Source organism: Ylistrum balloti, unplaced genomic scaffold, assembly GCF_031769215.1.
Source record: "Ylistrum balloti isolate Yb309-2 unplaced genomic scaffold, AGI_CSIRO_Ybal_v1 Utg370652, whole genome shotgun sequence".
Lineage (NCBI taxonomy): Eukaryota > Metazoa > Mollusca > Bivalvia > Pectinida > Pectinidae > Ylistrum > Ylistrum balloti.
The window spans coordinates 191,305-204,880 of NW_026782396.1; the positions used below are offsets into that span (position 1 = coordinate 191,305).

At 36.9% G+C, this 13,576-nt stretch overlaps 1 protein-coding gene across 1 annotated transcript in view; it reads right to left on the reverse strand.

Annotated features, from left to right (window-relative positions):
- The window catches only part of LOC132557261 (neuropeptide SIFamide receptor-like), a 71,193-nt gene extending 65,628 nt beyond the window's left edge, over positions 1–5,565 (reverse strand). Inside the window, exon 1 of the mRNA XM_060221750.1 lies at positions 5,262–5,565. Coding sequence (XP_060077733.1) covers positions 5,262–5,565 — 304 coding nt within the window. The remainder of the gene's footprint in view (positions 1–5,261) is intronic.
- Positions 5,566–13,576: the final 8,011 nt, after the last annotated feature.

Below are 13,576 nucleotides of genomic sequence, written 5' to 3' on the forward strand. Positions count from 1 at the left end.
TTAGACAGAGTAGTTTGTCATACCATTTCTCTGTCATCATCGCCATCAACTAATTCTGCATAGATATACGTAGGAAAGAATGGAAACTGTCAAAATTCCAGATGTGTTGCAATGAGTTTCAGATCTATTTTGGCCTCTTCATCGAAGACACAAAAGAAACATTCCAATTTTGCAGTGAAACTCACTGTTTAATCGTCTTCTATGCACATGCAATGGAATGTTACAAACTCCCAAAAGTATTCTCGACTTACCGATGTGACTTATGTATAAGACAGGGAGAAAACACTACTGATGTGGGTGCCCCACATTAAGTCGTCTTTTGCGAAACAACCGATCAGTTTCTAATAATTACTCTTGTTGCTTATTCGTGTCGCTTCCCCGAACAATAAAACCGAACGAACGAGATAAGTAACTACGGACGAACATGATAAGTAACTATGGACGAACGAGATAAGTAACTACGGACGAACATGATAAGTAACTATGGACGAACGAGATAAGTAACTACGGACGAACATGATAAGTAACTATGGACGAACGAGATAAGTAACTACGGACGAACAAAATCAAAATAAGTAAATACGAACGAACGAGATAAGTAACTACGGACGAACAAAATCAAAATAAGTAAATACGGACGTACGAGATAAGTAAAGACGGACGAACGAGATAGGTAAATACGGACGTACGAGATAAGTAACTACGGAAGAACGAGATAAGTAACTACGGACGAACGAGATAAGTAACTACGGACGCACGAGATAAGTAAAGACGGACGAACGAGATAAGTAACTACGGACGCACGAGATAAGTAAAGACGGACGAACGAGATAAGTAACTACGGACGAACGAGATAAGTAAAGACGGACGAACGGGATAGGTAACTACGGACGAACGAGATAAGTAAAGATGTACGGACAAGAGAAGTACATACAAGTGAGAAGTCATGCGAACGAGAGAAAGTATTTAAAGCATTAAAAATCTGACTGGCTTACGTATTGACGCCGCAAAGCATGCCTTCGTTAAAAATCTATTTTATAAGCTCCCTTGATATTTAACTATTTCTTAAGAATGCCAGCGGCATGTGTGTTTTTGTGAAAAAGTTAAGGAGGCTTAACAATCAAAATTCATTGAATACAGTGTATATTGTATTGACAATATCATACATTGTATATTGTATTGTCAATATCATACAGTGCATATTGCATTGTCAATATCATACAGTGCATATTGTATTGTCAATATCATACATTGTATATTGTATTGTCAATATCATACAGTGCATATTGTATTGTCAATATCATACAGTGCATATTGTATTGTCAATATCATACATTGTATATTGTATTGACAATATAATACAGTGTATATTGTATTGACAATATAATACAGTGTATATTGTATTGTCAATATCATACAGTGCATATTGTATTGTCAATATCATACAGTGCATATTGTATTGTCAATATCATACATTGTATATTGTATTGACAATATAATACAGTGTATATTGTATTGACAATATAATACATTGTATATTGTATTGTCAATATCATACAGTGTATATTGTATTGACAATATCATACATTGTATATTGTATTGTCAATATCATACAGTGTATATTGTATTGACAATATCATACATTGTATATTGTATTGTCAATATCATACGTTGTATATTGTATTGACAATAAAATACAGTGTAAATTGTATTGACAATATAATACATTGTATATTGTATTGTCAATATCATACAGTGTATATTGTATTGACAATATCATACATTGTATATTGTATTGTCAATATCATACATTGTCTATTGTATTGACAATATCATACAGTGCATTTCGTATATAGGTTAATATATACTAGTTCTCATTCTTCTTCAACATAATAGTAAGCCGTCAATAGAATGAATGCTGATTTTATGTCATACGTTGGGGTATGTACATACATAGATGTACATTTTTTAAATTCCCATATTTAAAAAAGAGAGAATGTTTAGGATGTAGGGGATATAAACACCAAAAGGGGAGAGGGCAGCATGGAAGCTTTCACTGTCAGCAGTATTGGCTACTTACGGGAGGACATCCCATTCAGTGATTGTGCAGAGATAAAGAAAAAACTCCTGACGTCCTTCGATGTCTGCACATAGTTAAATGCATGATGATTGCGGTGAAAAGACCGTATTCTCGTGTCTGCCGAAAATATTTCATTTGTATAGCATATTGCAACAAGTACCAGTCTGAAGTGTTTTCTGCTTGTCTGAAGATGAAGCCACTATAATTGGTTAACAGTATACCTATCTTGGTTAATTGATTATCGTTACCTTGAACGTTCAAAAAGCTTTTTTTGATAGACGCCAAGTCTATAAAACTTCACGTGCAGACACGCCGGCGCTGACTTTGACATAGACCAGGTGCAATGTCGTAATTGCAGCTTAATGTATCAAGTCTTTATGACTTGACGTGAACTTACTGTGAAACTACGAAGGAGTGCATTGTCACTGTACGAGTGCTCTTTAGGTTGTTAGTTGGTTCCTTTGTTGTTTATCTTCTCATTTGAAAATGTGACATTATTTACTTGGATTGACCAAGGTTTATATGGCGGGTGAAGTCGATAAAGCAGAAAATGCTTACTCCTCCGAAATACCTGGTCTTATTCTCCTTGAACTTTTTCAGGAGTCTCTGTGCAAGTTATTTTTTGTTCATAATTTGCCCTAGTCTTATTGGATTTGACTTTGGATTATGATTATGTTAATATGTTGGTTAATTCCTGTTATTTTACGGGATTGCCAGGCCACTCGGAGTGATAGGGCAACATCTTTAATCCAAATCAAAGTGGTCCTTTTTTCAATCATCCATTTAGTTCTCTTGTAATGAGAGTTTTCTTTTTCATCACTTGACAACATTTTCGTCGAGTTTGGTGGCAAGACCTTCCAACAGACTATTGGTATACCTTTGGGAACTGTGTCCCTCTGTATGGTGACTTGTTTTCGTTCGAGGCTGAATTTATTGAAGACCTTATCAAAACAGATAATAAGATTTTGCAAAGCCGTTAAACGTCACTTTCATATATACTGATGACGTCTTGTCTTTAAATGAAAAGAAATCTGTTGAGCAAGTCCATCGTTTATACTAACCAGAATTGGAAATCAAAGACACGACGGACTCTTCTACATCAGCTACTTATCTTGGTATTTTCTTACAACGAAACTAACATGGACAGCTTTCCACCAAGTTGTATGATAAGTTCGTGAATTTAAGTATTTTGAATTTTCATTTCTGGATAGCTTCATTTCTGGATAGCAACATTCCTGCATCTCCAACCTATGGTGTTTCCACGTCACAGTTGATTCGATAATCAAGGGCCCACTTCCATTATTACGAATTTTGTGCATGATGTCATCACATGACTCGTAAAGGGTGTCAAATGATGTATGTTATTGAAGATTTTGGTGAAGTTTCGCGGTCGTCATAATGATCTCTTTGATAAATATTCTATTTCTTTCTGCGACATGAAATTGGACATATTTGATGCTCGTTAAGTTTGCCTGTTGGTTCCGTTGTTATATAAACAAAATCGCTTACTCTTCTGGAACGTATGGTTAATTCGGCTTGTACTTTTTCAGGAATCGCCATGTAAATCTATCTGCTGTTCGTACTTTGTCCTGGTTTAATTAATTTGAGTTTGGATTATGATTATGTTCATCTGTGGTACATTTATATAACTTTTTATATCGCTTGTTCAACTTTAAAACTCGTATATGTAACTTTTAACTGGTATCTACGACTTCTCGTCTCATCCGTACGACTTCTCATCTCATTCGTACGACTTCTCATCTCATTCGAACGACTTCTCGACTCATTCCTGTGACGTCTCGTTTCATTCGTACGACTTCTCGTCTCATTCGTACGACTTCTCATCTCATTCGTTCGACTTCTCATCCCATCCGTACGACTTCTCGTCTCATTCGTACGACTTCTCGTCTCATTCGTTCGACTTCTCATCTCATTCGTACGACTTCTCGTCTCATTCATATGACTTCTCATCTCATTCGTTCGACTTCTCGTCTCATTCGTACGACTTCTCGTTTCATTCATATGACTTCTCATCTCATCCGTATGACTTCTCGTCTCATTCGTACGACTTCTCGTTTCATTCATATGACTTCTCATCTCATCCGTACGACATCTCATCTCATTCGTACAACTTCTCGTTTCATGTCGTACCTGCGTAAATACCTGGACACACAACAGTACATCTGGACACATACTTGCTTACCTGGACACACAAAGGTACGTATCCGGTGTTGCATACCTTATGCCAGGTCTAGACATGTGATTATATGTAGCAATTTGTAAAAAGTAAGACTAGGTTTGCTGGAGGCATTGTGTAAAGAATATGAATGAGCGTTTAAAATGTCATTATTTTAATCCCTTAATTATCTAAATAAAATTAAATAAGTTTGTATAACATAATTCTATACCTGTTTAATCAACAGTTAAGTATTTGACAATTTTAACACTGTCAAGAAAACATTAATTTCAATACAACTAGATCACCGGATGACACTATATTGTTCATCCAAGTACAATCAACTAACTGTCCAGAAATATATATATTCAGCTATTGGACGAAAGTGTTAAGTCAGCTGTCAAATTGTCAGGACGCATTGTCGTCAGAATAGCACTTTTGTAGTGCAGGCAGCTTGAGGAAATATTGCTGCTTCCTCCATTCTGCCCCTAATTGGCTATTAGCAGAGGATCATAAACTTTACACTTTCGTTTCCAAGAATTGTCAAATCCGAGTCATTTGTACTCTTGATAAAGAAAGCAAAAGTTTTCAAAAGATCACAATAAATACATTTTCCAAAGGCAAAATGCTAAACATCTTATAAAAATCCAAGAAATGTCACATTTCCAAATGCTGTACATTAAAAGCAGTGATTTCCTTACCTGTATAGAGGTTGCTGAGGAGGGTGATCGGAATACAAGATATACATTTATATAAAACGTGATGAGTTTGGCTTACCTGTTAAGAGGTTACTGATGAGGGTGTTCGGAATACAAGATGTACGTTTATATAAAACGTGATGAGTTTGGCTTACCTGTATAGAGGTTGCTGAGGAGGGTGTTCGGAATACAAGATATACGTTTACATAAAACGTGATGAGTTTGGCTTACCTGTATAGAGGTTGCTGAGGAGGGTGTTCGGAATACAAGATATACGTTTATATAAAACGTGATGAGTTTGGCTTACCTGTATAGAGGTTGCTGAGGAGGGTGATCGGAATGCAGAAGATGGACACTAGAACATCGGCGATGGCCAGATTCACGATGAAATAATTAGTGGCGTTGTGCATGGAGCGATTCCTCACTACCACCGTGATGACCATAAGGTTTCCACATAGGGCAAACAGAAAGACTGCAGAGTATACACAGGAGTAGATCACGATCATGTGAAGGGGCTGTTTAAGGAGGTTGTAGTAGGTAACACTGGTATTGTCTGATACAGTGGTCATCTCCATGTAACTAGAGACCAGAGATTCTGTCATAGCCGTCATGGTTCTGTGTTTAGTAAACCATTAACTGCGTGGAATAAATGTTATTATCTCTTCGTCAATCATACTGTCGACCCTGACATTCAAAATTGAGATCATGTCCTAATAAGTGTCCGTGTACAGAAGGAACCCAATAATCCAGATACGCATTCATTAAATTGTATAGCCACGGAACACACAATGTATTAACACAACATCACGTAAGCCGTGGTCAGCGATCACTTGTTACACGCTCAATCACTGTAGCCACTGGGCATGCTCGTGTTAAGTATTCCACTAACATAACTATCAGGACACTAAGTGCCATTTATACGTCATCACAGTCACATTTTTGACATCATTCTCGAATCTGTATACACGCGTGACGTCTATCTTGGCACTTGGTTTCCACTTCAACCATTTCTGCTTATTCTCTGTAAATAAATAAGAAAAAAATAATAGAGCCTTGTGTTATACCTCCTTATCTTATGTATTCTAATAGAGCCACACATCCTACATCTCTTACACCTAGTGTCATAGTGGTCACCACAAATATATCCTAAATACAGCCACACATCCTACATCTCTTACACCTAGTGTCATAGTAGAACCACAAATATATCCTAAATACAGCCACACATCCTACATCTCTTACATCTAGTGTCGTAGTGGTCACCATAAATATATCCTAAATACGGCCACACATCCTACATCTCTTACACCTAGTGTCATAGTGGTCACCACAAATATATCCTAAATACGGCCACACATCCTACATCTCTTACACCTAGTGTCACAGTGGTCACCACAAATATATCCTAAATACAGCCACACATCTCTTACACCTAGTGTCATAGTGGTCACCATAAATATATCCTAAATACAGCCACACATCCTACATCTCTTACACCTAGTGTCATAGTGGTCACCACAAATATATCCTAAATACAGCCACACATCCTACATCTCTTACACCTAGTGTCATAGTGGTCACCACAAATATATCCTAAATACAACCACACATCTCTTACACCTAGTGTCATAGTGGTCACCACAAATATATCCTAAATACAGCCACACATCCTACATCTCTTACACCTAGTGTCATAGTGGTCACCACAAATATATCCTAAATACAGCCACACATCTCTTACACCTAGTGTCATAGTGGTCACCACAAATATATCCTAAATACAGCCACACATCCTACATCTCTTACACCTAGTGTCATAGTGGTCACCACAAATATATCCTAAATACAGCCACACATCTCTTACACCTAGTGTCATAGTGGTCACCACAAATATATCCTAAATACAGCCACACATCCTACATCTCTTACACCTAGTGTCATAGTGGTCACCACAAATATATCCTAAATACAGCCACACATCCTACATCTCTTACACCTAGTGTCATAGTGGTCACCACAAACATATCCTAAATACAGCCACACATCCTACATCTCTTACACCTAGTGTCATAGTGGTCACCACAAATATATCCTAAATACAGCCACACATCCTACATCTCTTACACCTAGTGTCATAGTGGTCACCACAAATATATCCTAAATACAGCCACACATCTCTTACACCTAGTGTCATAGTGGTCACCACAAATATATCCTAAATACAGCCACACATCTCTTACACCTAGTGTCATCTGGTCACCACAAATATATCCTTACAGCCACACATGTACATCTCTTACACCTAGTGTCATAGTGGTCACCACAAATATATCCTAAATACGGCCACACATCTCTTACACTTAGTGTCATAGTGGTCACCACAAATATATCCTAATTACAGCCACACATCCTACATCTCTTACACCTAGTGTCATAGTGGTCACCACAAATATATCCTAAATACAGCCACACATCCTACATCTCTTACACCTAGTGTCATAGTGGTCACCACAAATATATCCTAAATACAGCCACACATCCTACATCTCTTACACCTAGTGTCATAGTGGTCACCACAAATATATCCTAAATACAGCCACACATCCTACATCTCTTACACCTAGTGTCATAGTGGTCACCACAAATATATCCTAAATACAGCCACACATCCTACATCTCTTACACCTAGTGTCATAGTGGTCACCACAAATATATCCTAAATACAGCCACACATCCTACATCTCTTACACCTAGTGTCATAGTGGTCACCACAAATATATCCTAAATACAGCCACACATCTCTTACACCTAGTGTCATAGTGGTCACCATAAATATATCCTAAATACGGCCACACATCTCTTACACCTTGTGTCATAGTGGTCACCACAAATATATCCTAAATACAGCCACACATCCTACATCTCTTACACCTAGTGTCATAGTGGTCACCAAATATATCCTAAATATGGCCACACATCCTACATCTCTTACACCTAGTGTCATAGATATGGTACAACCACACACTACACTTACAATATATCACAAATATAAATACAACCACACATCCTACATCTCTTACACCTAGTGTCATAGTGGTCACCACAAATATATCCTAAATACAGCCACACATCTCTTACACCTAGTGTCATAGTGGTCACCACAAATATATCCTAATTACAGCCAAACAATCTACATCTCTTACACCTAGTGTCATAGTGGTCACCACAAACATATCCTAAATATAGCCACACATCCTACATCTCTTACACTTAGTGTCATAGTGGTCACCACAAATATATCCTAAATACAGCCACACATCCTACATCTCTTACACCTAGTGTCATAGTGGTCACCACAAATATATCCTAAATACAGCCACACATCCTACATCTCTTACACCTAGTGTCATAGTGGTCACCACAAATATATCCTAAATACATCCACAACATCTCGTACACCTACTGTCATAGTGGTCACCACAAATATATCCTAAATACCACCACACATCCTACATCTCTTACACCTAGTGTCATAGTGGTCACCACAAATATATCCTAAATACGCCACACATCCTACATCTCTTACATGTCCTAGTGTCAAATATAAAATGCCACACATCCTTAGTGTCATAGTGGTCACCACAAATATATCCTAAATACGGCCACACATCTCTTACACCTAGTGTCATAGTGGTCACCAAAAATATATCCTAAATACAGCCACACATCCTACATCTCTTACACCTAGTGTCATAGTGGTCACCACAAATATATCCTAAATACAGCCACACATCCTACATCTCTTACACCTAGTGTCATAGTGGTCACCACAAATATATCACCACACATCTCTTACACCTAGTGTATAGTGGTCACACAAATACATCCACACATCTCTTACACCTAGTGTCATAGTGGTCACCACAAATATATCCTAAATACAGCCACACATCCTACATCTCTTACACCTAGTGTCATAGTGGTCACCACAAATATATCCTAAATACGGCCACACATCTCTTACACCTAGTGTCATAGTGGTCACCACAAATATATCCTAAATACGGCCACACATCTCTTACACCTAGTGTCTATGGTCACCACATATAAAATGTATCCACACATCTCTTACACTAGTGTATATGGTCACCACAAATATATCCTAAATACAGCCACACATCCTACATCTCTTACACCTAGTGTCATAGTGGTCACCACAAATATATCCTAAATACAGCACACACATCTCTTACACTAGTGTATATGGTCACCACAAATATGTCTTACACCTAGTGTCATAGTGGTCAAAATATCTAATTACAGCCAAAATACATCCTTACACAGTCTCATATATCACATATGTAAATATGTCATCCTACATCTCTTACACAAATATAGTGGTCACCACAAATAAATACAGCCACACATCTCTTACACCTAGTGTCATAGTGGTCACCACAAATATATCCTAAATACAGCCACACATCTCTTACACCTAGTGTCATAGTGGTCACCACAAGTAGATCCTAAATACAACCACACATCTCTTACACCTAGTGTATATGGTCATCCGAAATACAGCCACACATCTCTTACAATATATCACAAATATAAATACAGCCACACATCCTACATCTCTCATAGTGGTCACCACAAATATATTACAGCCACACATCTCATCTCTTACACCTAGTGTCATAGTGGTCACCACAAATATATCCTAAATACAGCCACACATCTCTTACACACTAGTTATATGGTCACCACAAATATATCCTAAATATGTCACCACACATCTCTTACACAGTGTATAGTGGTCACCACAAATATATCCTAAATACAGCCACACATCCTACATCTCTTACACCTAGTGTCATAGTGGTCACCACAAATATATCCTAAATACAGCCACACATCTCTTACACCTAGTGTATAGTGGTCACCACAAATATGTCTAAATACAGCCACACATCCTACATCTCTTACACCTAGTGTCACATAGTGGTCACCCACATAATATATCCTACATCTCTTACACCTACAGTGGTCACCACATATATTCACATGTAAAATACAACCACACTCCTACATCTCTTACACCTAGTGTCATAGTGGTCACCACAAATATATCCTAAATACAGCCACACATCCTACATCTCTTACACCTAGTGTCATAGTGGTCACCACAAATATATCCTAAAAACAGCCACACATCTCATCTCTTACACTAGTGTATAGTGGTCACATATAAAATGTCTCCACATCTCTTCACACAAATATATCCTAAATACAGCCACACATACATCTCTACCTAGTGTCATAGTGGTCACCACAAATATATCCTAAATACAGCCACACATCCTACATCTCTTACACCTAGTGTCATAGTGGTCACCACAAATATATCCTAAATACGGCCACACATCCTACATCTCTTACACCTAGTGTCATAGTGGTCACCACAAATATATCCTAAATACAGCCACACATCACATCTCTTACACCTAGTGTCATAGTAGTCAACACAAATATATCCTAAATACAGCCACACATCCTACATCTCTTACACCTAGTGTCTTAGTGGTCACCACAAATATATCCTAAATACGGCCACACATCCTACATCTCTTACACCTAGTGTCACACTGGTCACCACAAATATATCCTAAATACAGCCACACTCTTACATCTCTTATACCTAGTGTCATAGTGGTCACCACAAATATATCTTATATTACAGTAACATGTCATCCTACATCTCTTACACTAGTTATATTCACCCATATCCTAAATACATCTCCACACATATATTCACATAGTAAAATGTGGTCACCACAAATATATCCTAAATACAACCACACATCCTACATCTCTTACACCTAGTGTCATATGGTCACCACAAATATATCCTAAATACAGCCACACATCCTACACACTTATATTCACTAGTGTCAAAATGGTCACCACAAATATATCTATTAAATACAGCCACACATCCTACATCTCTTACACCTAGTGTATATTCACATATAAAATGTCTCACACATCTCTTACACACTTATATTCACATGTACAAATATATCCTAAATACTCCACACACTTATATTCACATGTAAAATGTGGTCACCACAAATATACACACTTATATTCACAGCCACACTCCTACATCTCTTACACCTAGTGTATAGTGGTCACACAAAATATCTACAGCCACACTCCTACATCTCTTATATTCACAGTGTAAAGTGTCACCACAAATATACACACTATATTCACATGTAAAATGTCTCCCACATCTCTTACACACTTATATTCACATAAAGTGTCTCCCACATCTCTTACACATATATCACATGTAAATGTCTCCCACATCTCTTACACACTTATATTCACACAAATATAAAATGCCACACTCACACATCTCTTACACCTTATGTCATAGTGGTCACACACACAATATATCACATGTAAATCCTACATCTCTTACACAGTTATATTCACATATAAAATGTCACACATCCACATCTCTTACACCTATGTCATAGTGGTCACCTTAAATATATCCTAAATCACACATCCACATCTCTTACACAGTGTATATTCACCACAAATATAAAATGCCACACTAACACATCTCTTACACCTTATGTCACATGTAAAATGGTCCACACATCTCTTACAACTTATATTCACATGTAAATACCCACACTCTTACACACTTATATTCACATGTAAAATGTCTCCCACATCTCTTACACCTTATATTCACATGTAAAATGTCATCTCTTACAAATATATTCACATGTAAATATGTCCACACATCTCTTACATCTCTTATATTCACATGTAAATATATCTAAATACGGCCACACATCTTACACACTTATACACATGTAAAGTGTCACCATCAAATATATCCTAATTACATGCCACACATCCTACATCTCTTACACCTAGTGTCATAGTGGTCACCACAAATATATCACTAAAATACAGCCACACATCTCTTACACACTTATATTCACCAGTGTCAAAGTGTCTCCCACATCTCTTACAAATATATCACATGTAAAATGTCTCACACATCTCTTACATCTCTTATACCAGTGTAAAATGTCACCACAAATATATCCTACAATATAGCCACACATCCTACATCTCTTACACCTTATATTCACATGTCACCACAAATATATCTTACAATACAGCCACACATCCCACATCTCTTACACCTTATATTCACATGTGGTCACCACAAATATGTACAGCCACACATGTCTCCCACATCTCTTACACACTTATATTCACACCTAAAGTGTCATAGTCTCACCACATATATCACATGTAATAAGCCACACATCTCTTACACACTTATATTCACATGTCAAAATGTCTCACCACAAATATATCCTAAATACACACTTATACACATGTAAAGTGTCTCCCACAGTCTCTTACACACTTATATCACATGTAAATATGTCCACACATCTCTTACACACTTATATTCACATGTAAAATATCTCCCACACATCTTACACACTTATATTCACAGTGTAAAATGTGGTCACCACAAATATATCCTATATACACACACATCCACACATCTCTTACACCTATGTCATGTAAAATGTCTTCCACATCTCTTACACACTTATATTCATATCCTAATATATCACATGTAACACATCCCACATCTCTTACACACTTATATTCACATATAAAGTGTCTAACACACCTCTTACACACTTATATTCACATGTAAAATGTCTCACACATCTCTTACACACTTATATTCACATGTAAAATGTCACCACAAATATACACACTTATATTCACATGCCACACATCCTACATCTCTTACACTAGTTATATTCACATGTAAAATATATCCTACATCTCTTACACACTTATATTCACATGTAAAATGTCATCCCACATCTCTTACACAAATATATCACTAAATACAGCCACACATCTCTTACACACTTATATTCACATGTAAAGTGGTCATCTCTTACAAATATATTCACATGTAAATATGTCTCCACACATCTCTTACACTTGTTATATTCACATGTAAAATATATCCCAAATCTCCACACACTTATATTCACATGTAAAATGTGTCACACATCTCTTACACAAATATATCACATGTAAAATGTCCACACATCTCTTACACACTTATATTCACATGTAAAATGTCTCCCACATCTCTTACACACTTATATTCACACGAAAAATGTCTCCCACATCTCTTACACAAATATATCCTAAAATGTCAGCCACACATCTCTTACACACTTATATTCACATGTAAAATGTCTCCCACATCTCTTACACTCTTATATTCACATGTAAATTGTCTCACAGATCTCTTACACAGTTATATTCACAAAAATGTATCCTAAATGTCTCCCACACTCTTCCACATCTCTTACATCTCTTACACACTTATATTCAATATGTAAATACAGCCACACATCTCTTACACACTAGTTCATAGTGGTCACCATAAATATATCCTAAATACAGCCACACATCCTACATCGCTTACACCTAGTGTCATAGTGGTCAACACAAATATATCCTAAATACAGCCACACACCTACATCTCAC